General features: G+C 40.5%; 1 protein-coding gene across 4 annotated transcripts in view; it reads right to left on the bottom strand.

Moving 5' to 3' along the window:
* The window catches only part of ZDHHC8 (zinc finger DHHC-type palmitoyltransferase 8), a 112,750-nt gene that overhangs the window by 8,906 nt on the left and 81,539 nt on the right, over nucleotides 1-22,305 (bottom strand). For 2 of the 4 annotated variants that reach the window (XM_040576736.1, XM_040576738.1), the window contains exons 2-10: nucleotides 17,512-17,633; nucleotides 13,021-13,178; nucleotides 9,685-9,857; nucleotides 8,916-9,018; nucleotides 5,474-5,565; nucleotides 4,118-4,159; nucleotides 3,658-3,790; nucleotides 2,580-2,697; nucleotides 1,774-1,883 (exon numbers count right to left, since the gene is read on the bottom strand). In XM_040576736.1, the coding sequence (XP_040432670.1) occupies nucleotides 1,774-1,883; nucleotides 2,580-2,697; nucleotides 3,658-3,790; nucleotides 4,118-4,159; nucleotides 5,474-5,565; nucleotides 8,916-9,018; nucleotides 9,685-9,857; nucleotides 13,021-13,178; nucleotides 17,512-17,633 (1,051 nt within the window). Of the gene's footprint in view, nucleotides 1-1,773; nucleotides 1,884-2,579; nucleotides 2,698-3,657; nucleotides 3,791-4,117; nucleotides 4,160-5,473; nucleotides 5,566-8,915; nucleotides 9,019-9,684; nucleotides 9,858-13,020; nucleotides 13,179-17,511; nucleotides 17,634-19,405; nucleotides 19,427-22,305 lie in introns of those variants that run through there. The other 2 variants (XM_040576739.1, XM_040576737.1) reach the window with 2 other exon arrangements.

Genomic DNA, 22,305 nt, shown 5'->3' with positions numbered 1-22,305 from the left:
GACCTCAGAGAAGGAAACATAGGCCATAACTTATTTACTTGCATTGAAAACAGATAGAACTTCCCTTTGTTTTCACTCCGTGAAAGATTGCTTGCAGTTCTGTTCACTTAAAAGGCCATTCTGTGCTAAGCAAATAATTTTTGCTTCTTCTTTAAGGAAGAGTTTGCCATAATGCATAATAAATTGGCTGCACTGTCTCTACAGAGAATGATTATCAGCCACATATTTAAGCAGAAATGCAGACAATGCACTTTGTTCTTTATCTATTTTTTAAAGGCAAATTAACAAAATAGCATAACTAGCAAAAATCTGTTTTATTCCAAATTTTTCTTAGTTTTTTGGTCTTTAACCTAGAAGATAGGGAAATATGTAAAACAGCTCACTGTCTTCTAGAGCATGGTACTAAATTTGGCCTTCTCTGGAAAAAGGAGACCAAGTGACAGCCTGTAAAGGAGGAGGAAAAAGAAATGACGTAGCTTCTAAGTGTATTTGTGCTACTTATCCTTGTGATCCAATCCCTCTTTCCTAACAGCTTCCACTGCTCAAAAGCAGAGTTACATTGACAGGCTGAAGAACTGATAGAAATGAGACAACATGATATTCCTCACACAAACTACTCTCTTTCTCTCTGTACGTTATACTTAGATATGGTTTGGCACACAAATACATGTAATCCTCTCGGATTGCCAAATGAACTCATTTTTATGATATTCCCACTTGACTACTAGAAAGTTGTGACTACTTGAAAATTGCACAAGTCTACAAAGCTCTTTGAATGTACACCAGTCAGCCTCTAGTAACAGCACTTTTTTAGGCTGAGATTGAAACTGCAACTCTCAGAGTGGAGACGCTGTACTCCGTTCTCAATTCATAACACCACCCAGTCTCCTGGCTTAATCAGAACCTATCCTGGATCTATATTGTATCTATGTGTGCTTAGAGTATCTTCACTGGTGTATAAAGATTTAGATGCATATTGAAAGCTATATCAGTGATTTTCAAATTACTCTTCTCTGGTCCTGGAGGGAGAACTTGCAACATGTTTATGAGAAATAAGTGAAAAAAAACAAGCCTATTATCAGTGAGTTTAGTTTTGTACTGTTCTTCCAAAGAAAACACTGTGAACTGTTTCAAAATTTCTAAGACAGGCAACATTCATGCCAAGGAAAAGGCTGTCTGTCTGGACCTCGGTTTTCTTAATAGGAAGAAAAGATGTGAAGTGCTGGAAGTTTTTTTCCTCCAATAATCCAAACGCTCTCACAAGGTGCTAAAGCAGGTCGAACATAAAGAATTTTCCATTAATGTAACTAAAATATCTCTTGGGAAGCTTACATGTTTTTTATGTTTTGCCAGCTGACACGCTAAGGAATCACTGAGCATGTTGTCTGTTGTCTAAAGGATGTGATGCAGAAAAGCGCTAAGCATGCCCAGCTTCCACTGAAGCAAAAGGGAGTTGGCGTCTATGTCAGGAGAAGCCAATGGGAGGTGACACTTCTCAGCATCTCAGGATCAGGCTGAGACACTGGCCAAGCAGCCATGCATGCTTGTCAGCAGGGCACATGTGTCAAGCTCAACAAAGGAATGCTGCAAAAGCAGACATGTTTCCAAAAGAAGCATAGCGAAAATCTACACTATCACACAACAATGCCTAATGTTGTTATTTGTATTTACGCTTTGACATTCACAAAAGCCCTGTGGTAAATTTTTCCTCAGCTCCAAGTTGTCTGGTATTAATTGGGAACTGATTCTCCCAGGCTACTGCAGTTCATTCACCTGCTCAGCTGCAGCATGGTAGTGGACTTTGGGATTGTTGCTGAAAGCCGGCCGGTACTTGTACATGGCAGGTGTAGGAGGGCTGATCAATTTGGGTGAAAGGCCACCTTCTGGAGAAGAAGAAAAGCAACAAACAACTTAGTATTAGAATGTATGGACAGCATATTATCATCCCTGAGTGCTTGCTATCCATGGTCCTCTGCAAACTGAGCTCTGTGCTGGAAAGAACAGGACTTGCAGTACTTTTGTGTATAATTCTACCAAAATCAACAGGGCCCCATGAGGAAATAACAGTGCCTGTGGCCAGATCAACAATCTAAAGAGAAGAAGAAAATATAATACATTAAAGTGAAATGACGTATTTTGGTGAGTAGTAATTTTGCCATATTTCAAATTACTGGTTATTTGGGTTGAATTCAACAAATAGTTTTGTCCAAAAAAGATTTCTTAAATAGTCTCAGAGCTTTAATTTCATCTTTTCATAAATGAAGTAATTGTTTGCAATGTCTAAGCATTTCACGTTAATATTTCTGATTCCTTATTTCAAAATGACATTTTTCATTTTAAAACTAATTGAAAAATTAAGGAGTTTAAAAGGGTTTGAAAACTCTCCAAACTGAAATGAAATATCCAGCCTAGGCTTGAATGAGCCACTTCAAGTCGACTTTTCTCCTTCCTGCTGTTTATTCCTCTAACTCAGAACTCTTATAACCCATTACTGTTTTGAAAGAATACCAGAAGCCTTTTAAAGAGGCTAAAATGTTTCCATATTATTAAAAATAAAACTCTGATCCATGCAACTATACCTTCACTGGTTCCCAGCTGCCCTTTTAGCTCAGAGTACTTGCTTTGATCTCCTTTGGGTGGGAGAGGTGGCTGCACATCCATACTTTTATCCTCCAGACCTTCCAGGCTAATTTTAGACTGAAAATGACCAAAGAATCAATCATTACCGCAACTTGGTTAGATAACAGCATGTGTCAGAGTGCTGGAGTTACCAAAGAATGAGAACTACCTGTAACAACAAATATAATTGAGCATTCACTGCAGACAAGAGCTGTCATACATGAAATTAGCATTGTCATCACAAGCCAGTATAATTTTAAATGCATTATCTTAGTCTACTTGGCATGCTAAATAACATTACCATCACAGTAATCACAGAATTATGTAGTTATCACAGAATTATAGAATGGTTTGGACTCGAAAGGATCTTAAAGATCATCTAATTCCAATCACACTGCCATGGGCAGGGACACCTTCCACTAAAATCTGGTTGTTAGTTAATATGCGGTAGAATACAATTGTGTTTTCTAGCATTTTCCAGCAACTTTCCAGGTAGCTCTCAGCAAGTAACTGTCCACCACAAAAATCTTACAAAGTGGCTTCTAATGAATCCACTACTTTTTTATAATCCTTATTTCTATTTCATATCAGGAAAAATTAAACAAACAAACAAGAGGAGAGTGGAGAACTCAGCTTCTGACACAATATTCTTCACTGGACCACAAACCTTCCTACAGTCTGGAAGCTTGTAACTTTCCTCAAAGTAGAACAGCTGACCTGGTTCCCACAACATGGTAAGTTAGTTAAAATTAATTTGAACACCAGGAGGTGCGAAGTCTTGGGACATAAAGTAACTAACTATTGCAAAGAACAACAGCCTCTTCCAAAAGATGCCCAGAAGGCTGTTACTGGATCAAGAGCTGCCGTTATCAAATCTGTGTTACTTTCAGAAGATAAAGTGTAAGACAAGGGCTTAATCTCCGTCAATTTTTCCAAGAGATGCATTATCTCAAGAAGATTTTCAATGATAAAGTTATTTCCAGGCTTGATAACACTTAAGACATGCTCTTCAAAAGAAGTGCTTGAAGGCTACCTTACCTTGCTCCGGTTGAGGTTGGCTTGGATCCCATTGTCACTGATCTTCACTGTGATTTGTCGTTCAGATAAATCAGGTCTGAGGAAAGGAGGCTTCACGCTCACAGCTTGCTTCTTCTTGGGCTCGACTATATACCTGATTAATTGTTCAACAGTCATCATTAAAGTAAACTACAACCTAACAACTAGGCATAGAGACAAGAAAATCTTCCTACTTCCAGGGTATGATTTAAGGATGTGGTAGAATCTACATAAGCAAGCTCCATTTATTTCAATGGATGTCAGCCCAGGTAATAATTAAAAAGCAATAAAAAAGATTTTTAGTGAGCAAAAGGAGAGGATGCATTAAAAACAAAAGAGAAAAGAATTTTGAAGCACTGATGCACAAGAACACAGTTGCACAGTTCATGTGAAGACAGAAAGAGAGGCCTACCACCAATGGAATTGATTTACTAGAGCTTACCTAGTTAACATGAAACAGCTTCCCTGCGGTGGAAGGTGGAGACTGGGGGAATAAGACCCAGCACATGGGGAATTAACATGGAGAAGACGATGTGTTGTCAGTTCTAGCTTACCACATTGTGACTTGTTTCTGTAGCTTGTTTAGAGTGTTCAAATAAATGGAGGAAAAAGAAACAGGCCTATAGCAAGCAACAAATCTGAAGGGAAATGGCTGATTTTAGACAGTTAATTTATTTCCCACGGACTATAATTCTGTGAGCGCAGTTGGGCAGTGGTTGTACCATGCACAAATATCAAAATACACACACAGGCTTTCTCTGTTTTATCTAGTGAACAGGACATTCTGGTAATGATGGCTCAGTGACTTACAATATACAGGACAATTTGAACAGGTCTTCCCAAAACAGAAGAATACTGCTTGCTAGAAGTCTGAGAATAGCAATGATGATATTACTCACGCACCTCTCTTAACATGAGTATATCCCAACTTCTAATATTGAATTCTCTTAAAATATCTTGACCCGATTTTTAAGTTTTGGTAAGTTTGAGAAGCAGTGTCTTCACTTTAATACAAGTAACAGACGTTTAGAACTTATCTGTTGCACAGCAAAATAAAATAAAGTAAAAAGACACATAGTGGTATTGGTGCCTGGGATTGCTCAGCACCCTGAAAAAGCTCAAATAAGTCTTCTTGTAATTAGCATGTATACAGACTGGACAGCTCAGCATCTAGGATATTTATGCTCCATCTATCTATTGCATTAAAATCTTGATTTCAGGATGTGAAGGGATAAATCTATTTCCTCAAAAATAGAAAGCCATAAATAAAATCCTAAGTTCCATAATGTAGACCTGGCTGAAAATCTGTTTTATGATAATGAAAGTGCCAGTGAGATTGAAAACCACAGCTGCCTTAAATTAGATTCAAGTCTCAAGGGGAAAGGCCAATTTTAGATTCGTTCTTTCTTTCTAGTAGACTAGAATCCCTCACCTATACTCGGACAATGCAAAAAGTCATTTTGGAAATAAGATTAACATACTGAAATTTGTTACTGAAATTCACTGGATGAACAAGTTGGTGAGACAAGGCTATCAGCTCTTGATTTAATTTGATTTGCTCATTCCAAATACGTATTTCTGGGATGAGGATTATGAATTACATGAAGAAAGCAACTGCTTTGACAGGTTACAGCCATGCAACAGTGAAGCAGCTACCACAGAGACTTCTGGAGAGTTTTGCTTTACTTCCCTGTTATTTCATTGTCTTTCACTTGTGAGCCCAACAATGCATATCTTTTCCCTTTGTCCCAACAACTCCTCCACCTCCATTATTCCCAGCTGAGAGCATTTCTCTTACCTGGGAGCCAAAGGGCTGCAGAGCACATGTTCCACATTTCCACAGCATCCCCGGGTAAAAGGATTCACTCCCCCTCGAAATTTACCTGTCACCTGGAAACACAATCAGGACAGTGCTCAAACTTCTTGTTAAATAATACTCATCATCCAGCCCTCAGAAAGCCAGGGACAAGTATTCCTTGTTCTAACACTACTGTCCTTCCCAAACAGCAGACCATTTTACCTCGAATGTTGCTCCTTTTCCCTCCTTCTCTAACACACCACCTGCAATGGCCACTTCTAGCCAGCATGCACACCAACAAAAGATCCCTTCCCCAAAACACTGTGAACCCAGTATATTTCCAAGCTGTCAGGTTCACCTTCCAATGCTGTTTCCGCATGAGAGTTGTGCCTGCTGTCAGCCTGACTTCATGTTTTTGTCCCTTTCCTTCCCTGGTCACCTCCACTCCTCTACCCTGGCAAGTCCCCTCCAGACAAAAAGGAGTGTCAATTCTACATTCTCAATGTTGGATGCGATCAATGTTTCTACTAAAACAGCATCCTATCCCTAGCAGCAATCAGTATGAACTACTGCCTTATGTGGGAGGGTGCCAGGAACTCCCTGGTGATTACAATGCTTGCTTGGAAATTAGCTACTATAATAAAAGTCAAGTCTCATTAGACTGGCAAGATATATTCAAAGCTTCACAAGCATTGTAAAGGGTTTGTACTCAACAGGCAGATACTTGAAAGTAACCATATGGGGATAAATACCAATAAAGCCAGAGAGATTAATAGTGGTTGCCGTTAAAAGCATTACTGTTGCTTTTTGCAAGTAATGCATTTTAATCAACTCATAGTCTTGATCTAGCACCAAGTTTAAAGAGTACCAGAAATACTTTAATTACTTGCACATAAAATACCACCGATTAAATGATTTTGCAATATATTATGCTGGCCTCTTTGATGTTCCATAGAACTCTTTAAAAGGCCAAGAGAGAAATGTTGGAAGTTCTGAGTGCTGGAAGAGTAACATGATGACTAAAGCATGGACCTGGGACATTTGGCAAATCTACATTCATTTCTGGGCTTAAACTGACTTGCTGCCAGATATTGGCAAGGCAACTTCATCTCTCTCTGTCCAGTTTCTCAAACACAACATGGAAATAAAATTTCTCTAACTCACAGATTACATTACTAATTATATCAATTTGGTTTCTAAAGTAGTTTGAGATACAGAGAGAAAGCAGTCTCAGAAGAAAGGGTATTTATTAACTATTCAGAAACTAAAAACACCAGACTACGACCGGATGTTGGTTGTTTTGATTCCATTAAAGACTTTCAGAGGCATTCAGAAAGCTCACAAGAATCTAAATTCAGCCACTATGCACTCCTAAGTCACAGTCTGTCTACTATGAATGCTCAAAACCTACAAACCGCAAAAGGAACAACTACCAAAAATGTACAACTAGAACACCACAAACGTCTGCATCACTGGCCTATAAAATGTAATCAGAAAAGAGGACAAATGTAGGTGAGCATATATTAACTGGGGACCTGACAGCAGATAACTAACAGTGTGAGAAAACAGATCAATAGTAAAACTGCAGGAGAAAAGGGAATGTTTTAAAGCAATGGCAAAGCAGATCTCTTATCTATCACTCCTGGTCTGGTGTCCTAATGACTTAGATACGCCTCCTGTGAAAGGCACCTGAAGGCTGGGAACAACCATCCTCTGGTTCCAGCTACGTGGTACACATGACTAGGCAGAAATTAAGACAACATTATATTTGATTTTCAGAAAATGGCACAGGAAGATGAGTTAATCTCTAGTGGTTTGGTAGCTCAGGAAACCAAAGCTAGCTAGGATGCTTTTTCCAATAGTTATTTCAATCAAGTTAAATGCAAAATTCTCAACCTATCTAAATGTCAGTGTAGCCAGAAATACAAGAATTAGATATATATTTTTAAATTAAACTTCTCCTTCCTCCTCAGCCTAAAATTTTCAAGGACTATTTTAATCCCTGCACAGAGATAAACCTAAGACAACATGATTTGGGCTAAAAGGCTAAAGTGCCCTGGGTTTCATGCCACTATCGTTAGCACTATCAAATTTAATACTTGGCCAAAATCAATTTTAGAATGAAGAGCAGCTGACTCCAAGACTAAGATGGGCAGAGAAAAGCATTTAAAGATTTACAGCTACAGTAAGCCGGCTTTGTTCAAAGGCCATGTTAGGCAACAATTCAGGATGACTTCAGATTCTTTGCTTATGTTAACTTCTCACACTATTCATGAATAAAAGCTTTTATTGTCTATTGTGGGATGGGAGACAACCTCATCCCAGTTTACAAAGGCCTAGACTCAGACAGATGTCTTCAACTCTTACAGCCTGTGCAGCAGCTAGACAAGCTACATAAGTATTCATCAGCCTGCAAGAGCCAGAATAGCTCGCTGCTCTGCATGGGCTAGAGAATCCATAGATGCAAGAGCAGCATAAACACATGTGCGAAAACAGTCAAAAAAGTGAGGAGGAGGTGGTGGTGGTGGGAAAGATTAACCAACCAACCAATCAAACAAAATCCAACAACAAAATAAACAGGTGTATGAGCACAACTTTGGAGCTGTAAAAGGGTAAAGCATTGGGATATCCACAATTAATCAGCCTTGGGCAGAAGGCTGACAGTACTGTGTGCAGCATACTGGCACGTTGCATGCCCCAGCGTCACGCTTTGTAACTGAGCTACCCCTTACAAGTGGCAGGGACATGTTATCAATCCCATGACTAGATCTCTGTCATCTGTTTCATGCTATTCACGTGTGCATGCGTATAGGTCTGGATCACCCACATAGCGGCTGTGTGTTATATACACGTGAGTAACTGTAAGGGAACTGAAGTTTCACAGGCTTTTCGGCACAAGATGCTGTGCTGGCACTTGGTTTGGAGAAGGAAAACAAGTTAGGTCCACTGGCCTCTGTGCATGTGTGTGTGTATACACAAGAACAAGAGAGACAAAGAGAGCAAGACAAAGAGCTAGCTCAGACCTTGTTATGTGCAGTGTGGGTTTGCTGGGGGAGTTCAAAATACCAGGAGACAGGGCAAAAATATGATTTAATCTTTTCCTTTCTTTCATTCAGTCTCATGATTTGTTCAGTCTGAGTCATAAAGTTTGAACTTCTGGGGTTGACAGTACTCACCACATAAAACCTATTTCAAGGCCATAAGTAGATTTTAAATGGTAAATAAGACTTTGTGGCTAAGAGAAGGGGGAAACCTTTGTTTGTAGTGCATTCAGGAAAAAAAATGAAAAACTAAGCAACCTTCCTAGATCCCCACAAAAGCTCCAATCAAAGTGTTACTGTTAAGATATGGGTCTTTTTTTATTTTTTTTATTTAACCAAGCTGACCTTCCTTCCCAAATCAACATTTTAGCAACAAACACAGAGAAAGGACTGTTTCTTACCTGTTCATTGGTCGTGCGCCCTCGGGCCACTAGAACAATATGAAAACCAGTGAGACCAATGACTGGAATAAAGAATAACCCAGCCACACACATGACAGCCATTCTGTATCCAGAAGTTAAAGAAACTGGAGTGAGTGAAAGGAAAAAGATGTCATGAACATCGGGGAGAGGAAAAAGAGAAAAAATCTTGGAAATAGGAAGCATGTTCCTCACCTTTATTTAGGCTAATTAAATTTTATCTTAAGTCTGTCTGTTCCTAGCCAGGGTCCTTATTCTTGAGATGGGTCAAAAATAAAGTGAACTTATTGATTCTTGCTTGAACCATCTCGTAAAGACCGTTCTGCCCTACACTATCAATGTGAGTAGCACCCCTCAGAGACAGGGCTTCGTGTATTACACTAGCACAAAGGGGAACTGCCTCCAGGGCGAACTCTACTGTATTATCTGTTTTAAATACAGTAAACAGTACCCAGCAGCGCAGATTCACACCAGTTTGAAATAAATACAGGGAGGCATTGCATCTTTTTGCTGGTTTGCCTTCGCAATGGCTGAGACAGACCAAAAGTTGGCTAAAGTTTTGGGGGTAATCAATGGTTACATAGGTCAGATGGGTACAGAGGAAAAATTGTACTAAGCATTTACAGAGGAACAGCAATGGGAATCAGGAGAGGAGTAAATCTGCACCAGTCCCAGGAAGACAAGTCTTCATATCAACACTTTCACATTTTCCTCAAGGTCACCTTGTGTCTTCAAAAACCAAGAAGGATACGTAATGGTGGTGTGAGCTGCTCCCAGCTTTTCCATATGGTTTAATACGAAGATCAGACCAAAGGTGAATACTCCAACCATGTGCGTACTTAAGGACAGCAAGAAGAGAAAAAAATAGCGGTAGTTCCTCCGTCCTATGCAATTGTTGACCCACGGGCAGTGATGGTCAAAATCCTTGTAAAGAAAGGGAGAGACAGGGAACAATATCCAAACAGTGAAAGGAAATACGTTTTTTAGAGATATATCTGAACCATTGCCATGTAAAAACACATCAGGCTAGTTCTGCAGCTTTACAAACACACTCTTTATAAGGACCAAGTGGTTTCTATATTTATGAATGGAGAGAGTTACTTCAGAGGTTATAGAATTCAAAGAGAGAATATAAAACAATAAAAAACAGGCTATATGCTGGCAGCAGAAGCACTGACTTTTTTGTCATCCTTAGCACGAGGAGTCAATTAAAATAAAGTTATCATAACGTATAATATTTTGAAGATGCAATAATGGCTTCAGAATTCTCTCCCCTACATTTCTGTATTTATATGTAAGCTGAATGAATCCACTTTAAATAATAGTGGGCCTCATGAAAAAAATCTATTTTTTTTTTCTTTTACCAAGCAGATCCCTCCAAATAAGCAATATCTGGCTAAGACACAGGCAAAGTTCTGGACAACTAGATTGATAGCTACGAACTCCAAACTAACCAGTTGTCCCCATCAGAAGTTCAAAGCACCTTATAAAGTCACATCCCTTTTAACAGACTTATAATGAGGTCAACCCACAGACATCTTTCAAGAGCCTTTACACAGTTTTATAACCATGTAAATCCACTGCCTTCAGTGTGACTATTCTAGATGGGCATAAGTGAAAAAAAGATCAGGTGCAGAGAAATAAGCCCTTCCTACTTCTGTGTTGTTCAGAGCAGATATTACGCGCCAATTACATCAATACATTAATTGTTTGTTCTTTGTTTTGTGGAAATGCTATCTTTAAATATTCTCCAATGATGACAAAGCAATTTTTATATTTGTAAAGTCTGCATAACGTATTTACCAAAAATTGACAAAATACAATAAATGGCTTAGAACTTTCTCAAAGCACGTTAGAAAATGACAGAGACAATTTAATGAAGATCATTTCAGGCTACAATGCTGACATAGCATGTGTCTATGCTGTGAATCTGGTTGTACACTGCCTAAAATATCTACAGATTATGAAACTACATGAATGCCCACTGTGAACACTTCATTAAAGAAAACAGAAATCTGACTACTTTCGTCATGGATTCATTTTTGAGTCCATCTGGTCACAGCGGGCTTTAGGTTTTAACTGATTTTATTTCTGCATATGTTGCCATTTTTTGTTGTTAGCTTAGTTTTACCACATTGGCTCAAAAGTTTTTTGGGCTGTGAACTTTCATAGCACATTCTAGACTGAAAGTGAAAAGATGTCAATTACAACCGTGAATGGGTCCCACATGGAAAAGCCAGCAGAGTCCCTCTTACCACTGTCCTCAAGCTCTTCTAGAATAGACAGGTGAGTGGGAAATTAGGATCACAAGAATCAATAAACTATGGTGTTTAAGATCACTTTTTCTTAATTCAGAAGTCATTAATGCTTTCTGCCTGTATTCATTCACAGCAGTCACAATTTAATTATATAAGCAGAGTTTCTTTCTTGCCCACCAGAACAGTAAGATGCATTGAACTGATCTGACCATCATAAAGCTTCTTGAGAGCTAGGAAAAGTCACCTTGTGTTCTGCTATTTTATTTAGGTTACTTTTGGAATCTCTCCCATTTTCATTTCTGCTGCAGAACTGACTCCCCTGGAGGCCCTATGGCAGCATGAAATATACCAGTGAGTTCTGGGCAATCGTTTTTTTCTGAGAAAACTTCATTAGTTGAAAATGGATTTTCATGCTGAGCCACTGGGGAAGGCAGAAGAAAGAAATTCCATGGGACAACAGAATTTATCATCATCTAAACAATCCTTGGAATCTAGAATTAGTGAAAACACTTATGTTTTAAAACTAAGGAATATATGAGTCAGGTTTTCTATGAAAAATCTAGCTCTATTTAACAATTCACAGCAGTCTAATGAAATTGTGTGACAATGAATAGTTTGTGGCTATTTTCTTCCACCCAGGGTCTTCGGTAGCTCCCGACTCTCCATCTTCTCAGACACAGCATTCTTCTAAGGTCTTCCACAACAGAACAGGCTTGTCCTATCTATAGATGGTTAGTAGGCACAGTGCTGCTTCCAGCTAATTAGAACAGAGATATGTTGCCCTGGAGGAGAAAATAACTGACACAAGATAAACCCAGTCAGCTTTTCTCAGACAAGTAGCTGTGCTGCTTTCTTTGGGACTATTTCCTTGCTTTTGGCAAAAAGGATTAGTACAAAGATGGTGTATACAGCATTCCAGCTGACGATGGTATTTTTTGCCTTTCTGATTAGCAATTTCTTTCATTTTAATGGCATAGCTGAATATATTTTAGACATATTAAAAAATTCATCTTTCTATTGAAAACAACAACAACAACAACAAAACCTACAGAACTTGCAGCAGAAGTATCCTCAACAAGTGGAATTTTTAGCTCAGCAATAAAAAAAATCTCCCTGGCAATACACTCTGTACTTAGAAGTTTAGGAGACATCTACAGCCCAAAAGTACACCTTACTGTTTGGGGATTTTTTTTTTTTCAATCCTCTGTGCTTCACCGAGATCTCAGGGCTACCATGAAACATGAAAGGCCCATAATTCAGAGGGACCAACATTAGAGGCATGACTGAGTTCACGGTCTGAGCTGGGGTGTTGACACAAATGTACAGCCCTACCACTGACTGGGGACCTACTCACTGGATTCTGAGTTTGGTTTTCCTGAAGTTCATGTGCACCCAGTGAGCTTAGGGTTCATCATTTAATTTGGAACAAACTGGTGCCTACATTAGTGGGCAAGCAGACAAGCTAGAATGGTTCGCCCTGGATTTTCTGCTCTCTTGAACTCTGCCTCTGCATGAACTCTCCCATTCACCCCTTTTTATACATTCATGACCTCTACACTACCTCCAGGAAGACATAACCAGGATTATAAACTTTTAACCTAATTATCACTGGCAACAAAGCTGACATCAAGCACTACTGCATATGTAACACACATCATAACTGAGGGCTACGTTTCAAATGATACCAATTGGTAGGAGACCATCAACAAGGCTAGAGCTGGGAACTTTCAAAAATTGAAATACTGGGGGAAGTACCCATCTACACATTTCCAGTAGTACATGCAACCCCATCACTGAGGCACAGTCAACACAACCAACAGTACGGTTACCTCCACACAGTTGTCACAGACGCTGCAGTGAGAGCAGCGTGGAGGACGGTAGAAGTGGCAGGTGGCACACCATTTCATCCGTACTTGGATTCCTTTAATCTCCACATTCTTGTAGAGTGGAGCTCGGAAGTCATCATCTTTATCTTCATCTTCATCTGCTGCTCAATGCAAAACTAAAAGTTAGTGGAAATAACAGCGGGTAAAGATGAAAGATCTAATCCAGGCAGTGCCTTGGATATAGGGGCACTGCATGTGCTCTTGGGCTTGTCAGAGAAACATAGAGCTGTGGAAGTGATGGACTGTCAGAACAGGTTGTCCTGGCTGCAGAACACTTCAGTGATCCGGGCTCATTTCGGCACCCGAGGCAACGGTCCCATGGGAACGCCAGGCAGCCAGTCCAAATCCTGGACAAAGAGAAGTGTTTGAGTCTTATCTTAGCCAGCAGTTACAGCCGGAATGAACAAGATGAGAGTCAAAGAGGGGATGGAAATCCAGAAATCACCCAAGCCCTTGCTGCAAGAAGTTCTGCTGCACGCATTCAGGACTAATTCAATGCTAGTCTACCAGCACATAGAACAAAAGAAATTACATCAACCAATATTAAAAGAAGGTTATTAAAAGAAGGTTGTGCTAGCTCAAACCCCAGAATCAACCCAGATGACCCAGAGTGGTGTTTTGTCAAGCACTCTAGTGTCGGCCCCCCACCATCCCAAAGACCAGTTGCTCCAGGGAGCCCAATGCCACAGTGAGAAGCAATTTGTGTGCCCGCAATGAGTCCTGCACCAGTGTCTGCTTCCTTATAGCATACCCTGTGCTCTCTTCTTCAGAGTGTGCGCTGAACACTCTTACTTTAGTAGCTGTATATAACTGGTAAGATCTCACCTCCCTCAAAGGCAGTATGGTCTAGTGACCTGAGCACAGGACTGGAAGTCAGGAAGTCCTATATCCTAATTTTCTCACTCTGTGACCTTTGGCTATTCATTTAACCTGTTTTTGCCATTAGTAAGACTGGAATGACAATATGGCAGAGTTATGTTATTATGGACAACCCTGTGGTGGATGGGTGATCATCTCCACTAAGCGCTGCCCTGTTGAGAAAACAGACCATTTAAAAATAAATTCAAAAAATAAAAGCCAGTCTAGAATGGACAAATATATATTGGGAAGAAAAGGAAAAATGAGAATGATGTACATGGAAGTTCATCTTTTATTCTAGATACCTGCAATCTTTATTTGTTTCCTTTTGACAGAGAATATGTAACTAGTTCACATCTATTTAACACCTGGTTAAACACTGCAGTGCAGCTGGCATTGGTTGACTGGCTCCAAATTAGACAAAATTTGATAATATTATCCCAGTGGGGCATCAATAACTGTCATGTAGTTCTATATTAAATCTTCTCTAGATGTGTTATCCTTATTAAAATGATCCAATTTCCATTGACTTCAGGAGGAGTTTCTCCCTTCACTCAGATGAGCTTAGGATCTGACTCAGCTACAATATTTACCTTGCAAGAATATTCTCTGGGTTAATGTTTGTGCATGGAAGCAGACTGCCATACTGGCACCGTTCCCTATAATTTTCCTTCATAACTAATCAGTGGGACTCTTAGTGGGAGCTAGACTCTAAATCCCTAAGGGCACTTCTATAAATACAATCTGTGGGTTCTTCAATACTACAATAAAGTGGTCCATGCTGCAAAATACAATTGTGGGCATACAAAAACAAGATACTAGAATGGTCAAACCATTTAAGTTCTTGTAAAAATACTTACTATGCAGACATGCAGACAAAAAGTCTGTACGTTGTATATACCTATAAATACACCCATATACCTATGTAGGTGTATACCTACATAAATACATTGAACTTGCAGAACTGACACACATTTGAAGAGTTTTTATAAAATAGATTCACATAAAAAGCACTGGAAGACAGTTTGTGGTTGGTATCTGTAATTAGCCAGAAACACGCATTGCCATTATCAATCTAGACTGTAAATCAGATTTGTCAGGGAGGCCCCAATTTCAATGACTTAATACTTCCCTTTCTTGTCATTCATTTTAGCGTGTTACTGGCAACTCACTTGCACAGAGCCAATCCTGATTCATAACAGGATCATTCAGAGAGACAGCAAATTACAAAATGATTCAAAAAAGGAGTAATGGAACTGTGAGTTTAATTCTGGCCCTTTTCAACAATACAAGAAAAAGCTGGGTTTACTTCTCATCTATGCCCCAAATTCTCTTTGCCAGAGAACCTGTAAGCTCATGGGATACAGCTAGATATGTCTTTATCACCAGCCTTCAGTCATCTGAGCAGAAGAATACATTGGTAGAAGACACTATCTTACTACACAGACTCTCGTACTCTTATCCACTGACACAAGGCAGCCAAATCTCCTGTTTATATAACATATCTTATGATTTTTGGCAGCTTTCTTAAAGGAATCATGTGATTTCAAAAGACTCTCTGCTTTTGTATTGCTTTATTCTTGTTTTGTTTTTGAAGTAAATTTGCAACCATCAGAAATGTGCTAAAAAGCTTGAAAATTAAGAAGACTAAATCTGCAATTTCAAGAACAGAAAGCAAAGAGATCCATTGTATATTCATTTTAAATCACTCCTACAATTTTTGAATTCTTTGGGTTGGCAGCTCTGTGGGTGGTGTGGGGTGGTGATAGCTTTTTTAGCATGCACACTTGCGATCTGAAATAACATCTGCTCCCCTTTCTTCCCAGCTCTAGTATTTATAGTCCTTTCCATCTTTTTTTTTTCCTTATCAGATTGCTTCCTTCACACATTTACACTCTTACTTCATCACTTTCTTCAAGGATGACTCCCATTCCTTTTCTTGCCTTTTCCCCACTTCCCTCATTCCCAACCTCCTCCAGACCAAGTACAAACATACACTGCATAGAGAGAAATGGCCAAGGCCACAAATGAAGAGAAAAGGATGGAAGAAAGGCAAGCTGTAGGAAACTCCCCCTCTTCCTGCTTTGCTCCTGACTCCATTTTGTTAAAGCAGCTGGTAAGGGAAGAAAGGTGATGAGAATGTTTCCAAGTTTCCATTTGATCTCCCTATCCTTTTCTCCTTTAAATGCAAAGGCCAAATAAAGAGCTTATTTGCAAGAAGTTAGAGAAGTGTAAAGGAAGGTGTGAATTCACGATATGCTTGGTACTGATCACTCTTAGAGCACAGTAAGTGCCCAGCAGCAGGCTCCACTTTGAGGGAACTACATCGCACAATATTAGATTCCCAGACTGTGACTTTCAAAACTGAACAACGCTGTTCTAGCTCTTCCCCTACCGAAGGCAAAAAGCATGGATGCATTCAATAACCTCACACCCACAGCATATTCAACCACTGTTGTCCCTGATGAGATGGAGGAACGGAAAAGTGCAGGAAGCCAGGTAAAAGCTCTATGTGCTTCAGCTATTTTGGAAATCTCGGTAAAAGCTCTGTTTCAGCTCTTTTGAAAATCTCTCTATCACCTATATGTAACTTTAGGCAGCTAAACACTGCGTCATATAATCCCGTACAAATGACTGAATATTGCCTTTACACACAATTATTTCCTTAACTGGAGTGCTGCAACACTTGATCAGGGGTTCAAAAGCTTCAGCTGAAAGGAATGACAGAGAGATGCTCATCATTAGACCCTGCTACCTGGAGGAACCTGGCACCCACTATTCAGAGAAGCCAGCAGGACAGGTACCTTGTTCTTGTCAGGTACAATAGCAATTCAAAACAGGTATTGAATTCACTCAGTAGAGGTGGGTAAGAACAGCTTGAAGAGAGCAGAGATCCACTGGTTTAGCAAGACTGCCTAGAGCAGTCTCTGCTGCAAACTGCATGTGAATAATTATTGGAAGACAGATAAAATGAGGTGATAATTCTCTCATTAGGATGTGTTAAAAGAGGTAGCTACACTGTGGTTCCTATTATAAGAGTTGAGTGTTCTTTATCCTATTTAATCAGTTGTGCATCAGTACTAATTTAAGCTGGCATATCTTTCTAAATGTATATGTTTTAGATGCTCTAAGGCAAGCCTTAATCATTATCTTTTTTAGCATTCAATGCTTATGCATTTATTTTAAGGCTTTTTGGAAGGAAGGTCTGCTTTGATGAAGCTCTTTCAGAAAGATCAGCCTCTCCCTTCCACCATGCTCAACTTCCTATTGTGAAGACAGTAACTTAAATCCAATGTGCCAGCATGACACAGGGGATGGCAATTGCAATCACATCAGTCAGGAGAGCTACTCAAAGGAGAACCATGCTACGCAGCCTTGTGCCCTCAACTGCCAGCCTGAGCAAGTGCAAGGACAACTGACACCTCTCAGCTCAGATGAGGGTATCCAGCACTTCACTACCATCCCAACTCTACTGCCAGTTCAGTGTAAAAAATAAGTAAATACATAAACAAGAAAGATTACCAGAGAAAAAAAAAAAAAAAAGGAGGACCACCCACCAGTCCCATTTTCTCTTACCTCGTGGAAAAACTCCAGGGTCCATGAAAGTTGCCATACTGAAGTTTGCCAGTACAAACAAGAACACGAGCCCATTGTACACTGGGATGGCTGGTGAGATGGCTTTTGTCAGCCAGGGGCACCTGTGGAGGAGAAAAATTATAGGTAAGGGCTCTTTTGGCTGTATCAAGTAGTTTCTTCCCATTCACCATCATCACAGAGAAAAGCAGTCTCATCACCTCCCCACCAGCCATTCAGCAAGGCTGAATTTGCAATTTAACAACAGAAATTTCAATAGAGCCAGTTTCAGTGATTTAAAGTACACTGCAGCCACCCTTTATAAGGACGCTTTATTCCATAGCACAGAAAGCAACAATTGCTCACGTGGCTTGTAGGACTTTGCAACCCTATTGCTTTATTTGCAACCTGGCATTTTGCTTCTCTGTGTAAAAGCTGCATCCTATTGTTGCATTTCTGTTTACTGTGTATATAGGCTTGTTACAGTTGGTGTTATTTTCAATCCTCACTGGCATAAAGCAGAATAGGATTCTTAAACCATTGATCTCCCCAGCAGGTACAAAGGGAAGCACACTTGCTTCCCTCAGCACCTTCCCAAGTGGTTTTCAACTTTAAATAACGCTCACAACCAACACTTCAAAACCTCTCCCCAGCAGAAAGTTTGGTCAGACCAAGCATGGGCTCTGCAGGTGTCAGCAGAATCTAAGAAGGCCAAAAAGAAAGTGGATGGCATCTGCCATGTGAGCACCTTTCAGAAACGCTGGAAAGGCTTGCTGCACACCCAGCATACGTATCTGAGAGGAACAGAAAGTAAAGGAGAAAAACTAGGAGACTCAGGAAAGACAATGTAGAAAGGCCTGTTGTTATAGGACAATTGATCTAGCTGCAAAGAACACTTCCCACCAGCAGAGGAAGGCAGGACCAAGATAGAAGAAAGCTTATCCTACAGGCAACTTTATCCACTGAAAAGCAGTGTTTATTCACTAGCCATATACAGCCTCTCTAAAGCTTATTTCTAAACACTAGACCAAATTTACTTCTCTGTTCTGCATAAAGAGGTTTGGTGCTACAGAGTAGCTGAGGGGGAAAATCCAATTAATCTTATTAATCTTGCAGATATAAATAAGGAAAAATATGGGACAAAGAATCTCTCTGACAAAAGTAAGACCCCTGACTGAGCAGCTCTTTAGATTTCTTCCTGCCTTGACAGCCAGGGACCCTACTTTGCTGCTGTGCAGACGCCATTCCACGGCAACACCTTGCTGCCGTTAGCATAAATCAAACATCAGCCCACATATTCTGGATCACATTTTGCCTGAATTACATGTGCAGTTGCATCTGGTTGTCTGCCAGGCTGCGGAGATAAAAAAAAAAAAAAAAAAAAAAACTTTTCCCAAATCTAATTGGCACTGTTTGTGCTACCGATGTGCTGTTTTCAACAGCTGAGAATGGTGTTACTGACCTTGAAGAGACACTGTTAAAAACGCTCTTGTGGCCAGCATTAAAAGGGCACCACATTTTCTCCTCCCATTTCTTTGTGAGCAGGCAGGAAGAGATTATTTTGCACTCTCCTCCTCTTTGCAGCTAGGCTTTTAACATTGCATTGCTGCAAACTGCTTTGAAAAGGACCTTTACTGGTGTGTGTTTCATTCAGTCTGGACTGGAGTGAGTAAAAGATGGAAAAATCCTACCCAGAGTGAATGAACTGGAGAGCCAAGACATGTCTGTGGCTGGGGCCAAACCTTGAGGCTGACTAGGGGAGAAGGAAAAACTAACCCTTCCCACTTGAGTATGGATGCTTTGCTACAGCCCACAGAGAGGGAGCAGAAGCATGGGGTTTCTTGGGACTGGCCTTTAGAGGGGCAAGCAGGGAAAGGGCCTGGAAATTAACACTTACTAGGAGAACAGGAAAGGATCGAGAGCTCTGTGGAGGAGGGCAGAATCTCTGTGTTTCTTTTGCATTTGGGATCTCATCCAGATGCTCATGGAGCTGGGGTACAGGAGCGAGCCTTGTGGCAGACAAAGGTGATGGATTACCTCAGACAGACCTGGCTGGAGACAGCTGGGCTCTGTGAGTTGCCCTGCAACCTTTCGTGTCCCCAGGAGGTGGAATTTCAGCCTTCAGCAAGGTGATACCAACTCGCTGCAGTGCTCAGTTTTCCTTGAAGCAGCTGATGATGACTGAGAGCTAAAGAAAAGCAGTTCCTTTCTTGCCATAAAATGTGCTGTGGTGACCATGCCAAGCAAGCTGTGGGCCTGTCTCTTAACAATGGTTCCTGCCAGCTCCGTTGGAGGAAAGGAAAAGAAATCCTGAAATAAGCAGTTATAGAATAAATTCTACCCAGGGAAAGGCTCCTCCCTTTAAATTATAGTAAAATTAGATTCAGCATGGGCATGACTGACTTCATTTCTTCCCATGAAGAAATTGCCTTCACAGAGAAAGATTATGAAGTTACCCACTGCTTGTCAAGCATGGAGGAGAGATTTCCTTGGCAGTAAAGTCAAGTAAGTTGGCAAATAAAGGGACAGGAAACTCTTTCTTACAGATAACCCTTTATTACAGATAACTCCTTACTCAGAGCAAGACTATGTGAGAGAAACTGTCTCAGATGATTAATGTAAGCATTTGTTAATGTTCTCATTCGTGATTTACTTTGTCATGTTCCCAACAAACACGTCAAATACTAGGAAAAACTTTAGCCATAAGCTAAACTAAACAGCTCATTTAATGGGTAAATAGCGTATCTGAAAATACTTCACGGAAGTTGGAATGAAGGATAGACTGAGTCATTGTACATATTAGCCAGAAGGTCTGTTCACCATCCTTCCATTTTTATCTCTCAGAATCTTTATGCAGCATCAGATATTACATAAAATTTTAGATGGATAAAAGAGGCCTCATTTGTAAACTAGACTGACCAATAAAAACATCTGAGATCAAGTCCTGACTCATAACTGGAAAAGGGTCTGAAAAAGAAAATAAAATTGCTACTAGGATCCACAAACCATGATGCATCCTCCCTCCTCATCCCTCTCCCTTAAAGCACACAGAATTTTAGGCAAAGCAACAGAAATTCTAATCCGAGCCTGACAGGTTGTTTTATTACTAACCCATCGTGCAAAAATCTGGCCTCTGACACCCTGCACTCTCTGCTTTGAAGAGGAAGCATTAGAAATGCCCGAGCAGGCCCTACAGTGAGATTCTGTTTACTCTGTTTATTTCCAGGAACTCCAGGAGATCTGCTTCCAGCACCACTCATCTCTGAGGACAAATCTGGCTGAACTTTTCAGATGCTTCTCCTAACAGAAGGTGTTATGAATCCAGATAAACAACACATGGATTCAAAACTTTCTTTGCTTGGGGAACCCAAAATTTCAAGAGGCTGTGGTCTTTGTGTCATCAACTCCTCTCACCGTGAAATCACATAGCATGAAGTCTATCACAAATTTTATAGGGCTAAATTTAGTAGAGCCAAGAGCACTGTACAAACCCCTAGTGGAGCACCAGCGCCAGATTTTTCTGAGACAAAAACTAAACTCCAAAACTTCTGATATGCACTGACATCCAGGAGCGAAACCACCAAGTCCTAACTCAGGACCTTCCTATTACAGCTTAATTGTTGCCTGAGAAAGCCGCGCCCTTTGTGTGCATTTTGAACATTTAAGTTCAAGGTAACTGCGCTAGCATTTCTCTTCTAAAAGTAACTGTATGATCGCTTCTCTCTTTCAAGTTAATTTAGATCTCTCACACGAACCAGGAGACCTGAGGGATAATATTGCAGCTGCTGTGGGTGCCAGCCATGCTACTTCAGTAACTACCCCAGAGAGGAACTTTCAATGGTTTTGTTTACCGCAGAAATTAAGAGCCAGCACACGCCACCATGGCATGCTAGAGATAATTATGGATCTCGAATTCTTCTGAACGAAGCACACAATTACACAGGCAGCATTTTCCTCATAATTATACTTCTTTGACACAGAGTGATTCTGCTCGTAACTCAGAGGAGAGTAATTCAGGGTGGCAGATTTAATCTCATTTATCCTATTTGCTTTTGAAACCCTATCCTAATAAAATGGAAAGTTAAAAAGATTAACAAATAGGATCACAAAACTTGCTAGGTGTCAGACTGACTTATGCATCATCAACTGCCTTCCTCCGCTAAATTAAACAACAAATAATCCTTTCTGCTTTTTTTGCTTGGTGCTTTGTAGCAAGACATGTTTGTGTCTTATAATTACAGTTCAGCCATAATTAAGTAATTGAATGGGACATTTTTCTTGAATCCTGCTCCAAATTAAGGTTGTTGTTTTTTTTTTTTTTCATTAAAACCTTACACATGCTTAGAGAAGCATTAGGACATAGAGGATGGAGCCTGGGATTTTAAGAATCATGTTTTAGTCTTGGCTCTGACACTGGCTTGCAGAGCAACTGAAAGCCATCTGCTTTCCCCCTCCACCCTGGTTCCAAATGAGACACAAACTACTGACAGACCGTCTTCCCCACTCCACCACAGAGAAGGGATCGCCTTTGATTTTGCAAATCTCCAAGTGCTTCTCCTAGGGCAAGGCTGCTGGCCCCGGCATTTGCCTCCTGCGAGCCCAGCACCAGGCCCCCAGCACCTGTCCCAAAGCGGGCAGGGGTGAGGCACACCGCTCGTGCTGGTGGGCTGCTGTGTGACGGCGTGTCTGTGACGTACCTGGTGAGTGAGGTCCGTTGTATGCTCTGCCTGGAGCACAACAAGCAGGTACATGCACACATGGGGCTCTCTCGGGGTGCTGGGTGCTCGGAGGCCAGAG

The sequence above is a fragment of the Cygnus olor genome, chromosome 17 (genome assembly GCF_009769625.2).
Source record: "Cygnus olor isolate bCygOlo1 chromosome 17, bCygOlo1.pri.v2, whole genome shotgun sequence".
Taxonomy (NCBI): Eukaryota; Metazoa; Chordata; class Aves; order Anseriformes; family Anatidae; genus Cygnus; species Cygnus olor.
The sequence above is the reverse complement of the archived record's forward strand: the minus strand, read 5'-3'. Positions and strand labels throughout refer to the sequence as shown.